We start from the raw sequence: 12,078 nt of genomic DNA, 5'->3' as shown, positions 1-12,078 counted from the left end.
AGTTAAGATCAATGATTAAATATGTGATTTTTATATTATTAATATGGTATTTTAACCAACTGAACTAATAAATTAATTATATTATAAAAATAATTAATATCATATATATAACATTAAAATTTCTAATAACAATTAATTTTGATATAATAATTCTCTTCGAATCTGATTCTTCTCTTTTTGGGCCGTAATTGCTGTGAGGTTCATGTTTGCACTGATTGGTTTTCTAATCAGGAGGAATCTTCTCACTGTGCCTCGTTTTTCATTTTGTATGTTCCTCCTCCGAGGGATCTGTTAGTGGATCTGCAGTTTTTGATACCGCATGTTGTTTGTTGTTTGCTTTTGTTTAATTGTTTAAATCAATGAATTAAATTATTAAATCTTATTTGAACTTTAATATTTATATAATAAGGTAAAGATACTCAATTTATTAAAAGTAATTAATTATGTGTTAATAATCTTCATAGAGCAAAACTTGAAAAAAAAAGAGCTTTTAATTAACTTACTAAGTCCAACTAATTATTTTTTTTAAGTTAATCCAACTCATCTTAAAATACTATTTTTTTCATTATTTTACTGACTTTCCAATTTAAAGTCTTAATTTGTTTTAAATTATTATTTTACAATAAATAAATATCAATTATATTTTTAATTTACATTATTAAAATGAGTAAATAATATATTAAATAGAATTTGGATATTTTATAATATTTATAATACTTATACTTTAAACTTAACTTTTTAAATTCTAAATTATAATTATATATTTATTAAATATTGAGTAAAAAAGGTTATGTATTAATAATCTAAAATAATTTTACACTGTCATTTGATTATATTTAATTATGTATAATGAGTTTGTAGACTTTTATAATATATATTTTAATAGTCATTCTAACGATGATTTGTGATTGAATGATAATATAAAAATAATATGATCATTAAACTCTTAAATATTTTAAATTAATTATTAAGTACTTTTTAGTATAATTCAACAATATTAATTTTATTTTAAATAAATAATTTTATCTTCAAAAAAATATTATTGAACATTAATTTATTCAAAATTAGATATAAGTGATATTAAAAGTTGTAGAGAGAAAGTACTGATGAGATAATTCTTTAAATATTTAATGTTGTTGACAATTAAACTATATTCCCTCTAAAAAAACAATTCAAAACAATTCAACTATATTTAAATAGACTAAGGATAACCCATTAAGTGCATTGAAAAGTGAGAAATGACTAAATCAAACACATATTTCACCTGTTTGTAGTTTGTATATATAAGAAAATTTAGGCTTTTAAAGTTAAAGAAAAATATACTATATGATTTAAACAGCTATACATAAATCAGTATAATCTACTGTTAATTTGAAGGATATGCATTCTATTTTAATCATCCTATGCAGGCATAAATCAGGAACACCATAAACTTGATTAAGGCATCTTAGGTTTTGCTGATGGCATTGACAATTGCCCACACGCTTCATAGATGTATGCTGGCTGCCTAGTGCCTTCCACAAAAGTCAAGCTTGCCGATTATCATAACTTTCCTTTTCCTTTTAATAACCCACCAACCATGGTCCCATTTTGTTTAATTAATTTCTTCCTAACCTGATTCAATAACCACACCCACGTTGCCTACTTGATGTTTTACGGCCATTTTTTTTTTCTAAAAGGAAAATGCTGTCTACATAATTTTTTGAAAGACAAAATGAAAAACCTTTGGATAGGGTGTGGGTGGATAAAAAGTTCAGATAATCACACATCTAATTTTTATTATATACCAAAAGAAAACAAAAACCAAAAAGAAATAATTATAAAACACATAGTTGATTGAAATTATACATTCAAAAAAAGATTTTACACTTTTCATTTTTTCCGTATAATATTTCATTTCTTCGTATCCCGAAGAAACTGAAAGTAGAATCTGATGCAAGCATGACAACCGGAACAGCGAATCTTATTAATTCACAGATGTAGAACAACTCAATGATGATAATTTCCTTTCAATGGATACTTCATTAATTAGTTTATTACTTCATTTAACAGTTCTTATGTCAAGTTCAATTGTTTACCGTGAATCACAGGGTGTCTTCTTTTAGCTTTTTATGTTACTTTTTTTAATCTGGTATAAGCTACTACCAACCCCGTTCTCTTTTTCCCGCGGCAGATTAGTTCCTTATATTGAAGTCTTTTCCTTGTGGTGCAATTGGGATTTGGGAAGCGCAACAGAGGTCAAAAGTGACCAAAGATTTTTCTAACCTGGCTGCCTTAAGTTTCATGCAGCCCATAACGACGTGTTCGAATATTATGACAACAAAATAAGCCTACACACCAACCTAAGGTAGATTGGAGAATGTCACAAACAACTTAGTACTTAATTTTTGCCTTAATAATAGCTTAGTCTTTAAACTTCAACTAACAATGTCTAATTTTCTAAAATGATTAACACGATAAGACCAATAATCTTTTAAACAAACGCTTCCCATGTTTGATACAGATCCAAACCAATTCAAACTCTCGTATTGGACTTGTACAAAAAATTCCAAGATGATATTAGAACATAATAACCGTTACTTTTGAGGTAATTTGAAAACAAACCCCACATGAAAAACAGGCACAGCCGAAAAAGAAAATTTCAACACCTAGGAACAAAATTCAATAATTTTGTAAAAAGGTCATACACATAGATCCAACTTAACTAGAGAGAGCCATGAATTTTGACACCTAGGGGCTGATAGAGTCAAAAGCTATATCCTGAAGGGTTTAAGATATCATGTATACTGAAATTAATAATAATAAAAAACGTGGCTATGAAGATAGTTCCCATTTATGTTTCATTCATTATCTTGGATTTCTTCTAGAAGTGTGTTGGAACATGTCTCTATTGCTATTGGACTAGTTGCTATCCCTCTAGAAGACCATAACAAATTTGGGGCAAATCCTTCTCCTTTAGTAATGATTATTGACTAGTTACTTCCATATGGTAGAGAGGCCAAGTCTTATAGAAAGATTGCCCCGTCACTGTCACAAAAAGTATAAAGTATCAAACAAGACACCCCAAAAGTTTTTGCCTTTCGATTTCACTACTATTTGAGTGGCTTGGAGAAGCCCTTGTATTGTGTTGGGTACAACAGTTGCAAAAATTTTCAAGGCATAAAAAGCAAAACATTCCTTCTTGGTAGCTACAAGGTCGATGGACATGATGAAGAATAGCCCTTGTGATGTCTCTTCTTCTTCTTACATGCTTATTGAGGCCAGTGGTGACTCTGAAGCTGATTGGAACCCCTTTGCTATGGGTGAACATGCTTATGAAATTGGCAGAGCAGATGATGATGCTCAATCTTGCATCTATGATGATTCTGAGACTTGTAATGCTGCTGATGAACTCAATGGATATGATGAGTCCTGGAATAATGATGATGATGATGCTGAAGACGAGAAGAAAGATGATGTTATTCATCATGGAACTTCATATTGTGATGATGATGAGATGCAGCAACACCAGAAGTCATGTGTGTCTGATGATTCTGGCCAAGAATTTGTGGATGAGATGGAAAAGAACAGGCTTTTCTGGGAAGCTTGCTTGGCATCTTGATTATGTTTGTTGGAACTTCTTTATTTTCTGAATCAATAATGTTCTGGCTTCACGAGTATGAAGAAACTTCATAGGGGCTGCTTAGCTTCGCCAGTATATATTCTTTTTTCTTTTAACAAAGATGGGGGTCTATTAAACTTGTCTAAAAGATAAAAGCTTTCAATTGTATGTATGCCTAATAAACTAATTTGTTCACACCACAATAAGGTTCATGCGTCTTTCCTGTAATCGCTCCCCAATTCATCGTGGAACATACATACATAGATTACAACTTCATTCTAATACCTTCTTACCTGAATTTCTTGTCAAATATTTGATATGTTGGTTAATACATCGTGGAATAATATTTTATATTATTCAACAATTGCCTTTTACTTATTATAGCTTTGATTATGTAGCATATACTCTTGTACAGTATAATTTTGCTACAGAATTGTTTGATTCAGTTATCTTTGAATTTCAGTTGATCACCTATCCCGGTTAAGGTCCTCAAGGAGATTCGGGAAAATTGAGTACTGTAAAATACCCTTGGTTTTCTTCAGTGACTTTTTTTTATCTGGGGAAGCATGGCACAGGGGTGAAGCAGGCTTTATGGGTAAGAAGGTTTTGAGTTTAGTTTAGGCCCACCGATTATCTTGGTGAACTTCTGAAGTTTTTAGTTAATAATAATTGCAACATAATATGTGATCTTCAGGATAATAGAAAATCAATTACGGTCCAACTCAGTTTACTATTATATTATTACCAGGTACGATGATGGACCATTCAAATTTCACACATTATTAAATGCTAGTATCAATGTGTTAGCATTAAAAAAAGTGTATTTTATTTGGTCAAGTTGGTGGACATTCATGAATTGGGTTAGTGAATGATAATTGCAATATAATATGTCATCTTCAGAATAGTTGAAAATCAATTGCTGTCCAACTCACAATTTAACCTTATATTATTACCTGGTATGACGGAAAATTCAAATTTTTCACAATAGAATTAACCTCATAAATATTACCTGGTATTATTACCCCCATGAAATTTGAACAAAGATAACTAACACAATACTTTCTGTTCCATGAACAAAGATAACCAACTCTTTTGGAGTTGCTCTAATGTTTCTTAAAGGGGAGGCTCTTCACATTATCGATTAAAAAATTGTTGAAAAAGTCAACTTAAATTTCCAGTGTATTGTAAATTGATGAAATTTAATATTTGACTCAGAGTCTACATTGATCTTTGAATGAAGTACTTCAAAGATGTTGAAATTGTGAGAATAATAAATTGACACTTATTTATTATGAGAAGAAGCCACAACCCATCACTAACTAATAAGAGGAGTTTTTTGAAGAGTTATTTATAACTTTTTATTACTCATGTGTGTGGATACTTAGTTTATAGGGTGATTTAACACTTGGAGTGAATATATGTTTTAATCACTCATTTGATCTCAATACTTGGAAAATATTTAGTTCTAGTTTTTATTCTTAGATATTATTCATTTTAATATCTACGCATACACTTTTTATTTCATTATAGTCCCTACAATTTTGGACATGCTAAAATGAATTAAAAAAATTAAATAGAGGCTAAAACAAATGGCTTGTATGTGTAAGAACTAAAGTATAAAAAATTATGTAACTATAAAAATCAAATAAGTAATTTTATAAAGATATATTTATTGTGATATTTCCACGAGTGCAGGTTAAAAAAGTATTGAACCACACAACAGTTCTTTGTGATGTGTGCTTTTGTGTGTTTCCAAATTCAATGCTTATTGTATGCTGTTTTTCCCACAAGAATAGAGGGTGATATAATATATGGCATTCGAATCATGTTACTACTGTGAAAGGAATTCAACATTTATCTACCAGTAATGTAATCGGAATACATACATTATCACCAAATTTTGGTCATGCACAGATACGAACAAAGCAAGCACCATTTCATTCTAAACCAATCTCCCTATTCCCTAAGAATTCATCAATGCATACAACTTCCATGTTCCCACCTATGTGAAATTAGAAAATACACTTAGCTACTCCCTCAAATACCCATCCCATCTAGTACTGGGACATACAGAATCAGGTCAAATTCAGCCCTAAACTGAACATAACCACTGCTCACAATCTACAACAAACACTTCCTACACCGTGTAACATATTAATTTACACAAGCAACCCTGCTGGTAGGGACAAAATCTAAAACAAGGTACTTAAACACTGCTTAAAAAATACACTCAGTTCTTAACTAGATGCAAACAGTGGAACTAGTGAAACGGAATCTGTAAACTTATCAATCATCTCCACATCATTGGTGCTTGTACTTTCTATTGATGGACTACTTGTGTCAGCATTTGATTCCTCAGCAGTCAAAGTTGTTCTTGAGTCATTTTCATAGGAGGGACTCGAGCACGAATCCACAGTTTTGATATCAGTAAATGTTAAAGCAGATTCCAAGTTGTAGCCGGAGCAACTCTTGGGGCTCTCTAACTTCTCTTGCAAATACCCTGCAGGTTCTTCTGAGAATCTTTTTGTTTTCTCATCCAAACGCTTCAAGAAGCATTCCACTATATCGCTTACTGATGCATCAGCTTCCCCTTCTTCTTCACTGGCATGACTGTAGTTAACATCATGATCATGATCATCATCTGACTTGGTCTCTCTCAATTCACCACTGGTATCCATTTCTTGCTGACTATCATAGTCATCCTCAGACTGATGATCAGATGAAAGAGATGACATAGGTGAATATCCTGCTGCAGCTGTTTCTTCGCGTTCTCTAAGTGTCTTCAATATTAGGGTCTTTAGTAAATTCATCACTTGGACCGCATGCATCAGAGCAGTTAGTGGATCAGACATCTGTTTCAAGAGAAAAATAAAATATGTGAATAAAAAATACTAGATTTCCAGTTTGCATAGTTATCATCATATGAATACATGCTAATGGTAACAAGTAACAACGTCATAGTAAAGATGTTACATGTATAATTAAAATATGAGCTCATTAAGCATACATGTAACATACCTGAGTCATATTTGGAGCAAAAACCATAGCAATGTTTCTTGCATCCATTTTGTTATAATCTTCTTCTGCTACAACATCAGACATGAGATCAATAGCCCAGTTGAGCAAGGCTGATTCAGTTGGCTTTAGCTGTTTCACAAGCTCAACAGATTCTTCTTCTGTGTTGCACTCAAGAACTTGCTCAGGGGAAAGTCCATCTAGCACTCCTGAAGGAAGTTCCCTGAACCATGCTTTAATTAGGCCTGCCAAACAGTGGACATCAATGTCATCTGGCACAATGCCCTTATTCAACTGCTCCCTCAAATGCTCCTCTTGACTGTTTTCTGGATTAATGCGAAATATGCCTTCAGCCTGAAAATTTATTGAGAAGAGACAACAAAAATGATAGTCAATGACCCAATCATAGTCAATGGCTCAAATGACAAAGTATATCATAATATTGGTACCTACCTTTAGGCCATCCTGTGAGTATAATCGATCTTGCATTAGCAGTAGAATAGTGGGGACGCTGTTTCCTTTTGAATCATAGGAACACTGCATTGATTCTGCTGAGACGCCAAACACACTAACACTGCAATTGATGATAGAAAATCAGATTAGCATATGGATGAAGATATATAATCTTGCTAGATGAGGTTTAGGAAAGAAAAAATACATGAACCCCAAACCCAAACACATTCACAAGCTTCCTCACTTTGCAATTACACAAATCAAAGAAACTTGATTCAAACTAGTTGCAAAAAATGTCTTGCTTTCATTTTCCGAAGTATTACTGTATACGCAAAAGCCTAAGAACATAAGATAACTTTTAAATCCGTCATTACCGTTAGGTACTTTTTCAGCAAATAAAGGCAAACCTAAGAAAATAAGGTAACTTTTAAATCCTACATTACCGTTATGCAATTTTTTCAGCAAATAAAAGCAAACATTAATTCGCTTTTTAATGCAACTATCATAAAGGTTAAAGCTTAATTTCCTTTTGAATGCAACTGTCTAACTTTTTAGTATTGCATCCCCCACCCCCCACCCCCCCCCCCCCCTTCCTTCACTTTTCTTTCACGCAACGGCTGAAAAACCTTATCGAAGAATAACGCGCATTCCTCCATCTATCTAGCGTCAACACACACAGTAAAAATGTAGAAGAGCTTCTTGCCATCAAACTCTCTACTTCATAAAATCCCAGCACAATCTCGAGTTTGAGTTCTAATATACAGCTTTGAAGTTTATAGTAATCCTATCGAACAAAATTTTTTCTCCTGTAAAAAAAACACCGGTAACCTCGTACAAAAAATAAAATAAAAAAAATGTCCTACCTCCTTAGAGGGAAACAGACCCAGCAACGATAAAATCTCTAAGTACCAAAAATGAAAAAAAAAAAAAAAAACTTTGAGCATTTTAGCGAAGCCCATTTGAAAAAAGTGAAGAAAGAAATAGTACCTAGCACTGGGAACAGGAGCGGGGACATGAACCTCTAACTCAAGAGGAAGACCCAGAAAGCCATTGAAGCGATCGAACGTGACATGACTAACATGCTTAACGTTTGTGGGCCATCCGATCTCCATGGGATGATGGACGGCGGAGATTACATCGTCGGGACTGTCCACGCTGCAGGCCACCATTGACTTCCTCAGCGCCGCCAGCAGAAGCGCCACCGGTGACGCCGGGTTCTGCTCCTCTTCGCCGGCGGCGGCTCTCCGGCCCTTCCCGACAGCAGCGCATCCGCCACCGTTGGTCACCACCACTTGCCCTGTCATCCTTATCTTCTTTCAAACACACACACACACACGCTCTATCTCTCTATTAGAGTGCACGAGTGGAGAGAGAGATTTTTATTGGGGAGTGGAGAGAGAGAGAGATTTGAAATTTGAGGATGAGTTTGGCAATGTGGGTTTTGTTGGGTTGCATTGAAGTTGTTTGCTAGTTATGTAGGTGTGTCTGTGTCTTGCGAACTTTGAACTCCAACGGCCACTCGTTTCAAATTTTTTGTTTGAGGGGCTAACTTTATGTATCTACAGTACTCTGTCTTTTTTGACCTTTCTCTCCATACGCAATTATCACTAACTGCCACTGAACATTAACTGCACCTTTGTCTTTAATCAACTCTTATACTACACCCTTTGTTCGGATTAATTATAATTAATATACTAGTAACCAATTGCTTCTTTAAATTCTCTTAAAAGAGTTGCATTAATAAATATTTGAATTAACCATCATTTTGGTGCCTGAAAATACATAATATTGTGATATTAATTCTTAAATATAAGAAAATTTTAAATAATTTTTTTAAAATTTTCAATTATTTTATCTAAGTTTCTAACTTAAACCTATGACTGCTATTTTGATTCTTAAACACATGTTAATACTATCGTTTGAGTTACACATATTTTTTTGGGATTTTAGATTAATTTGATTGATGAATTACATTTTCAAATGTTTATTTAAAATTTTCTTAGTTTTAAAAACTTTTGTCTCAACACTTTAAACATTTAGAAACTAAAATGTGGTAATTTACTGTAATATTTTTTTAAAATGAATTTATTAAAAAAAAGTAATTTATATGTATATAAAGTATATCTAACACTTCTGTCATATATGTCAATTCTATGATAATGATTTCTCGTCTCTATCAAGGGTATTTCCATTACTACTCTGCAAAAAGGAGACAATTTTGAATAATGGGCTATTTTGTTCTCTTTCGCCTTGCATTTTGTACTCAAACATCGGCATAATCATGAATAAAAAAATCATCTTCCTAACATTTTTAAACTGAGTTTGTTTTTTTCTTTTACCGCTCCACTATGTCAAACAAATATGGTTCGAATCTTAAATAATACTATAAGGTCATCAGAATATTATTTGTTAAATCTTAAAACAGCATAACGGTTTAAAAGATTAGAACAGTATATTCTTATTCTTATGGGAACAATTCATAGGCTGACATAAGTGCCTGGGTAAAGGAAAAGAATTCGTTCACAATATAGTTTCTATTATGAAAATGAAAAAGTGATCTCGTTTGCTACTTGCTGGTTTGTGAGCCAGCTAAAACAATTACCCAACATGCATCAATGTGAAATTAAGGCATCAAATTTGGCATGTGTACAACTATTTACCATACTTTCAATAATTTGGATATAAAATCACTGAAATCAGTAACGTGCTTTCATTTAATACACAACACAAGTCGCTAATAGTGATTTGATTTGTCCATCAAAATGATGAAAATTTAGAATTTATGAACATCATTAAGCTCTTGTACTTTATACTTAGACGATTGATGTGTGGTTGGCACAAGGACAATTTACCAAATTCCAATAAATCATAGAAAGACATCATCCCATCCCGTCCTTGACAACGAAATTCGAATTTTATGGAAGACCGTTGTAAAAGAATATGATCGTTCTTTTATGAACACTTTCCTTGCTGTGTAGGAAATTGCTGCTTCATCTTCTTATCGGAGACAACTTTTGCATGTCCAACTAGTATGAATCTTTACCAGATTCTAAATGCTTTATGAGAAACGAGATGCACGTATAAAATGTTTACGTTACAACCTTTGCACCACCCAGGAAAATAAGAAAAGTATTTGCTCACGGTGCTACTACTTACTCACGAACGATTTTGTTTTATTTTTGTCTAGTACTACTACCCAGTATTCACAATTGATGAATTGAAGGGCCTAGTGTCTCGAGAAAAGATAAAAGTGGGTGGGTCCTAAATAACCGTGATAAAAAAGAACACAATTACCCCTATGTTGGGTAATTGTGGACCCATATGCCTCAGATAGATTAACATGGGATTGAGATGAGACACTTGGGGACTGACATGGGACGGGCCATAAAGCTTCAACCCACTGATAATAGGACATAGACTAAAATACAGTGGTAGTATTTTTAGGAATTCAATTGATATATGATAGTGGTCAATAAACATATATGATTTCTAAAAGCTTACATGTTGACATTGACTATTCAGTTTATACCTATATAAATTATCTAATTTTGGTGAGGGATTGATGTTGAATTAAAAAAAACTAAGGGAAGATGTAAAAAATGAAAGTTTTCTTAGCCAAAAAAAGAAGTAATCCTTAATAGCATGTAGAAATGTGGGTTTTCTGTCTCCGACCGAGTTTGTTTTCTTCTAATTGGATCAAAATATTTTAACAAAAATTGCATTTTGTGCACATTCATTTATAATATGTAAAATAAATAAATAAATTTAAGTCTTGTCACACATTTTTCAGTCATTTTTTTTCAATGTCCCTTATTTTTTATTTGCTTCTCATTCCATCCGTATTGTTTTTCAATTATATTTTCTATAAATATAACATTATCAAACCTACTGATAGGGATTGCATGTATGGTAACATGTTAAGTCAAACACATACAGAATCATTCAGGTGAATGTTTATAATTCGAGGTTAATTTATATAACACAGATTTTTCGTTATGTGTGTGGTATTTTGGTCAAAGGCCTCGTATACTGAGAAGATTGTTTATGTCGATGAAATGAGTATAGGGCCAATGGAGCGGCTCCTCTTGTTATTTGAAGGGGCCCATGGACCCTGCCCCAACCCCAAGTTTCAGGTTCAGATTTTGGTTTTTGCGTGTACTTTGCTATTTTTTTGTTTGAGAAAAAGAAAATTTAATTGAACTCTCCAAATAATTGTTCTTTAACACCAATTTGTTCCTTGGAGAGGCCTAACCAGAAAGTCGAGTTTTGAACGAACATATATAATTGTACATACACACATAATATTTTTCGAATAATAGGGCCCTACTATGCCCTATGAATGGGTTCCTGGGCATATATACAATAATTTTCTTTAAATTAAAATGTTGCTGAACACATCTTTATGCTCATGTACTGTAGCTTAGCTGTAAATGTAACCCTGTTTCAAATCTCTGGTATTTGTGATTACTTATTTATTTATTTAAAAATTTCAACACGCGGCTTTCCCTCAAGAGTGAAGAGAGGGAACCAATGGGCCAACGCCCTTGAAAATCAATAAATTAAAAGCAAGAAAATAAATTACTTTCTAGCTCATTTAAATAATTTTAAATTTGATGAAAAATTATTTTATTATTTTATGGCTTATAAATTATAAATTAATTTGTCTAATTTATAGTTTATTATCTTGAAACATATATATATTTTTTTATTTTATTTTTAATTAAATATTTGATCTTTAAAACAATTAATAAAAAAACTAAAATTATGAATACTTAAAATACATTTTTTTTATTATTAAAAATATACAGATTACATAAATATTTTATTTTATTTTATATTAAAAAATAAAAAAAATTATAGGGACTAAAAACAAAAATCACTTTATTTGCCAGGATACAAAATATATTTAGATCTTAATAAAATTATTTATTTAAATAGCTGTAAAATGACATAAAATGATATATTTATATGAATTTGATTTTTTATAAACAAAATCAAGTTTAATGACA

At 32.1% G+C, this 12,078-nt stretch overlaps 2 protein-coding genes across 2 annotated transcripts; one reads left to right on the top strand and one right to left on the bottom strand.

The window, feature by feature from the left end:
- Positions 1–3,199: 3,199 nt before the first annotated feature.
- LOC114405311 lies at positions 3,200–3,601 on the top strand. The gene has a single exon (XM_028367903.1). It carries the CDS (start codon positions 3,200–3,202, stop codon positions 3,599–3,601), a length of 402 nt encoding a protein of 133 aa, XP_028223704.1.
- Positions 3,602–5,429: 1,828 nt separating this feature from the next.
- Positions 5,430–8,526, bottom strand: LOC114407320 (rho GTPase-activating protein 2-like). Its single transcript, XM_028370379.1, has 4 exons — positions 8,057–8,526; positions 7,070–7,190; positions 6,620–6,970; positions 5,430–6,453 (listed from the first exon to the last, which is right to left on the bottom strand). Exons 1-4 carry the CDS (start codon positions 8,371–8,373, stop codon positions 5,839–5,841), a joined length of 1,404 nt encoding a protein of 467 aa, XP_028226180.1. The 5' UTR covers positions 8,374–8,526; the 3' UTR covers positions 5,430–5,838.
- Positions 8,527–12,078: the final 3,552 nt, after the last annotated feature.

This window comes from Glycine soja, chromosome 3 (genome assembly GCF_004193775.1).
Source record: "Glycine soja cultivar W05 chromosome 3, ASM419377v2, whole genome shotgun sequence".
Taxonomy (NCBI): domain Eukaryota; kingdom Viridiplantae; phylum Streptophyta; class Magnoliopsida; order Fabales; family Fabaceae; genus Glycine; species Glycine soja.
This window is presented reverse-complemented; position numbering and strand designations above follow the sequence as displayed.

What these genes read in the sequence shown, in the direction of transcription:
- LOC114407320 (XM_028370379.1), bottom strand. Translation starts at nt 8,373, where the DNA reads ATGACAGGGCAAGTGGTGGTGACCAACGGTGGCGGATGCGCTGCTGTC. An exon ending in GCTCCTGTTCCCAGTGCTAG is followed by an intron (nt 7,191 to 8,056) that starts GTACTATTTCTT and finishes CATCAATTGCAG; the next exon opens with TGTTAGTGTGTTTGGCGTCT. An exon ending in ACTCACAGGATGGCCTAAAG is followed by an intron (nt 6,971 to 7,069) that starts GTAGGTACCAAT and finishes ATAAATTTTCAG; the next exon opens with GCTGAAGGCATATTTCGCAT.
- LOC114405311 (XM_028367903.1), top strand. Translation starts at nt 3,200, where the DNA reads ATGGACATGATGAAGAATAGCCCTTGTGATGTCTCTTCTTCTTCTTAC.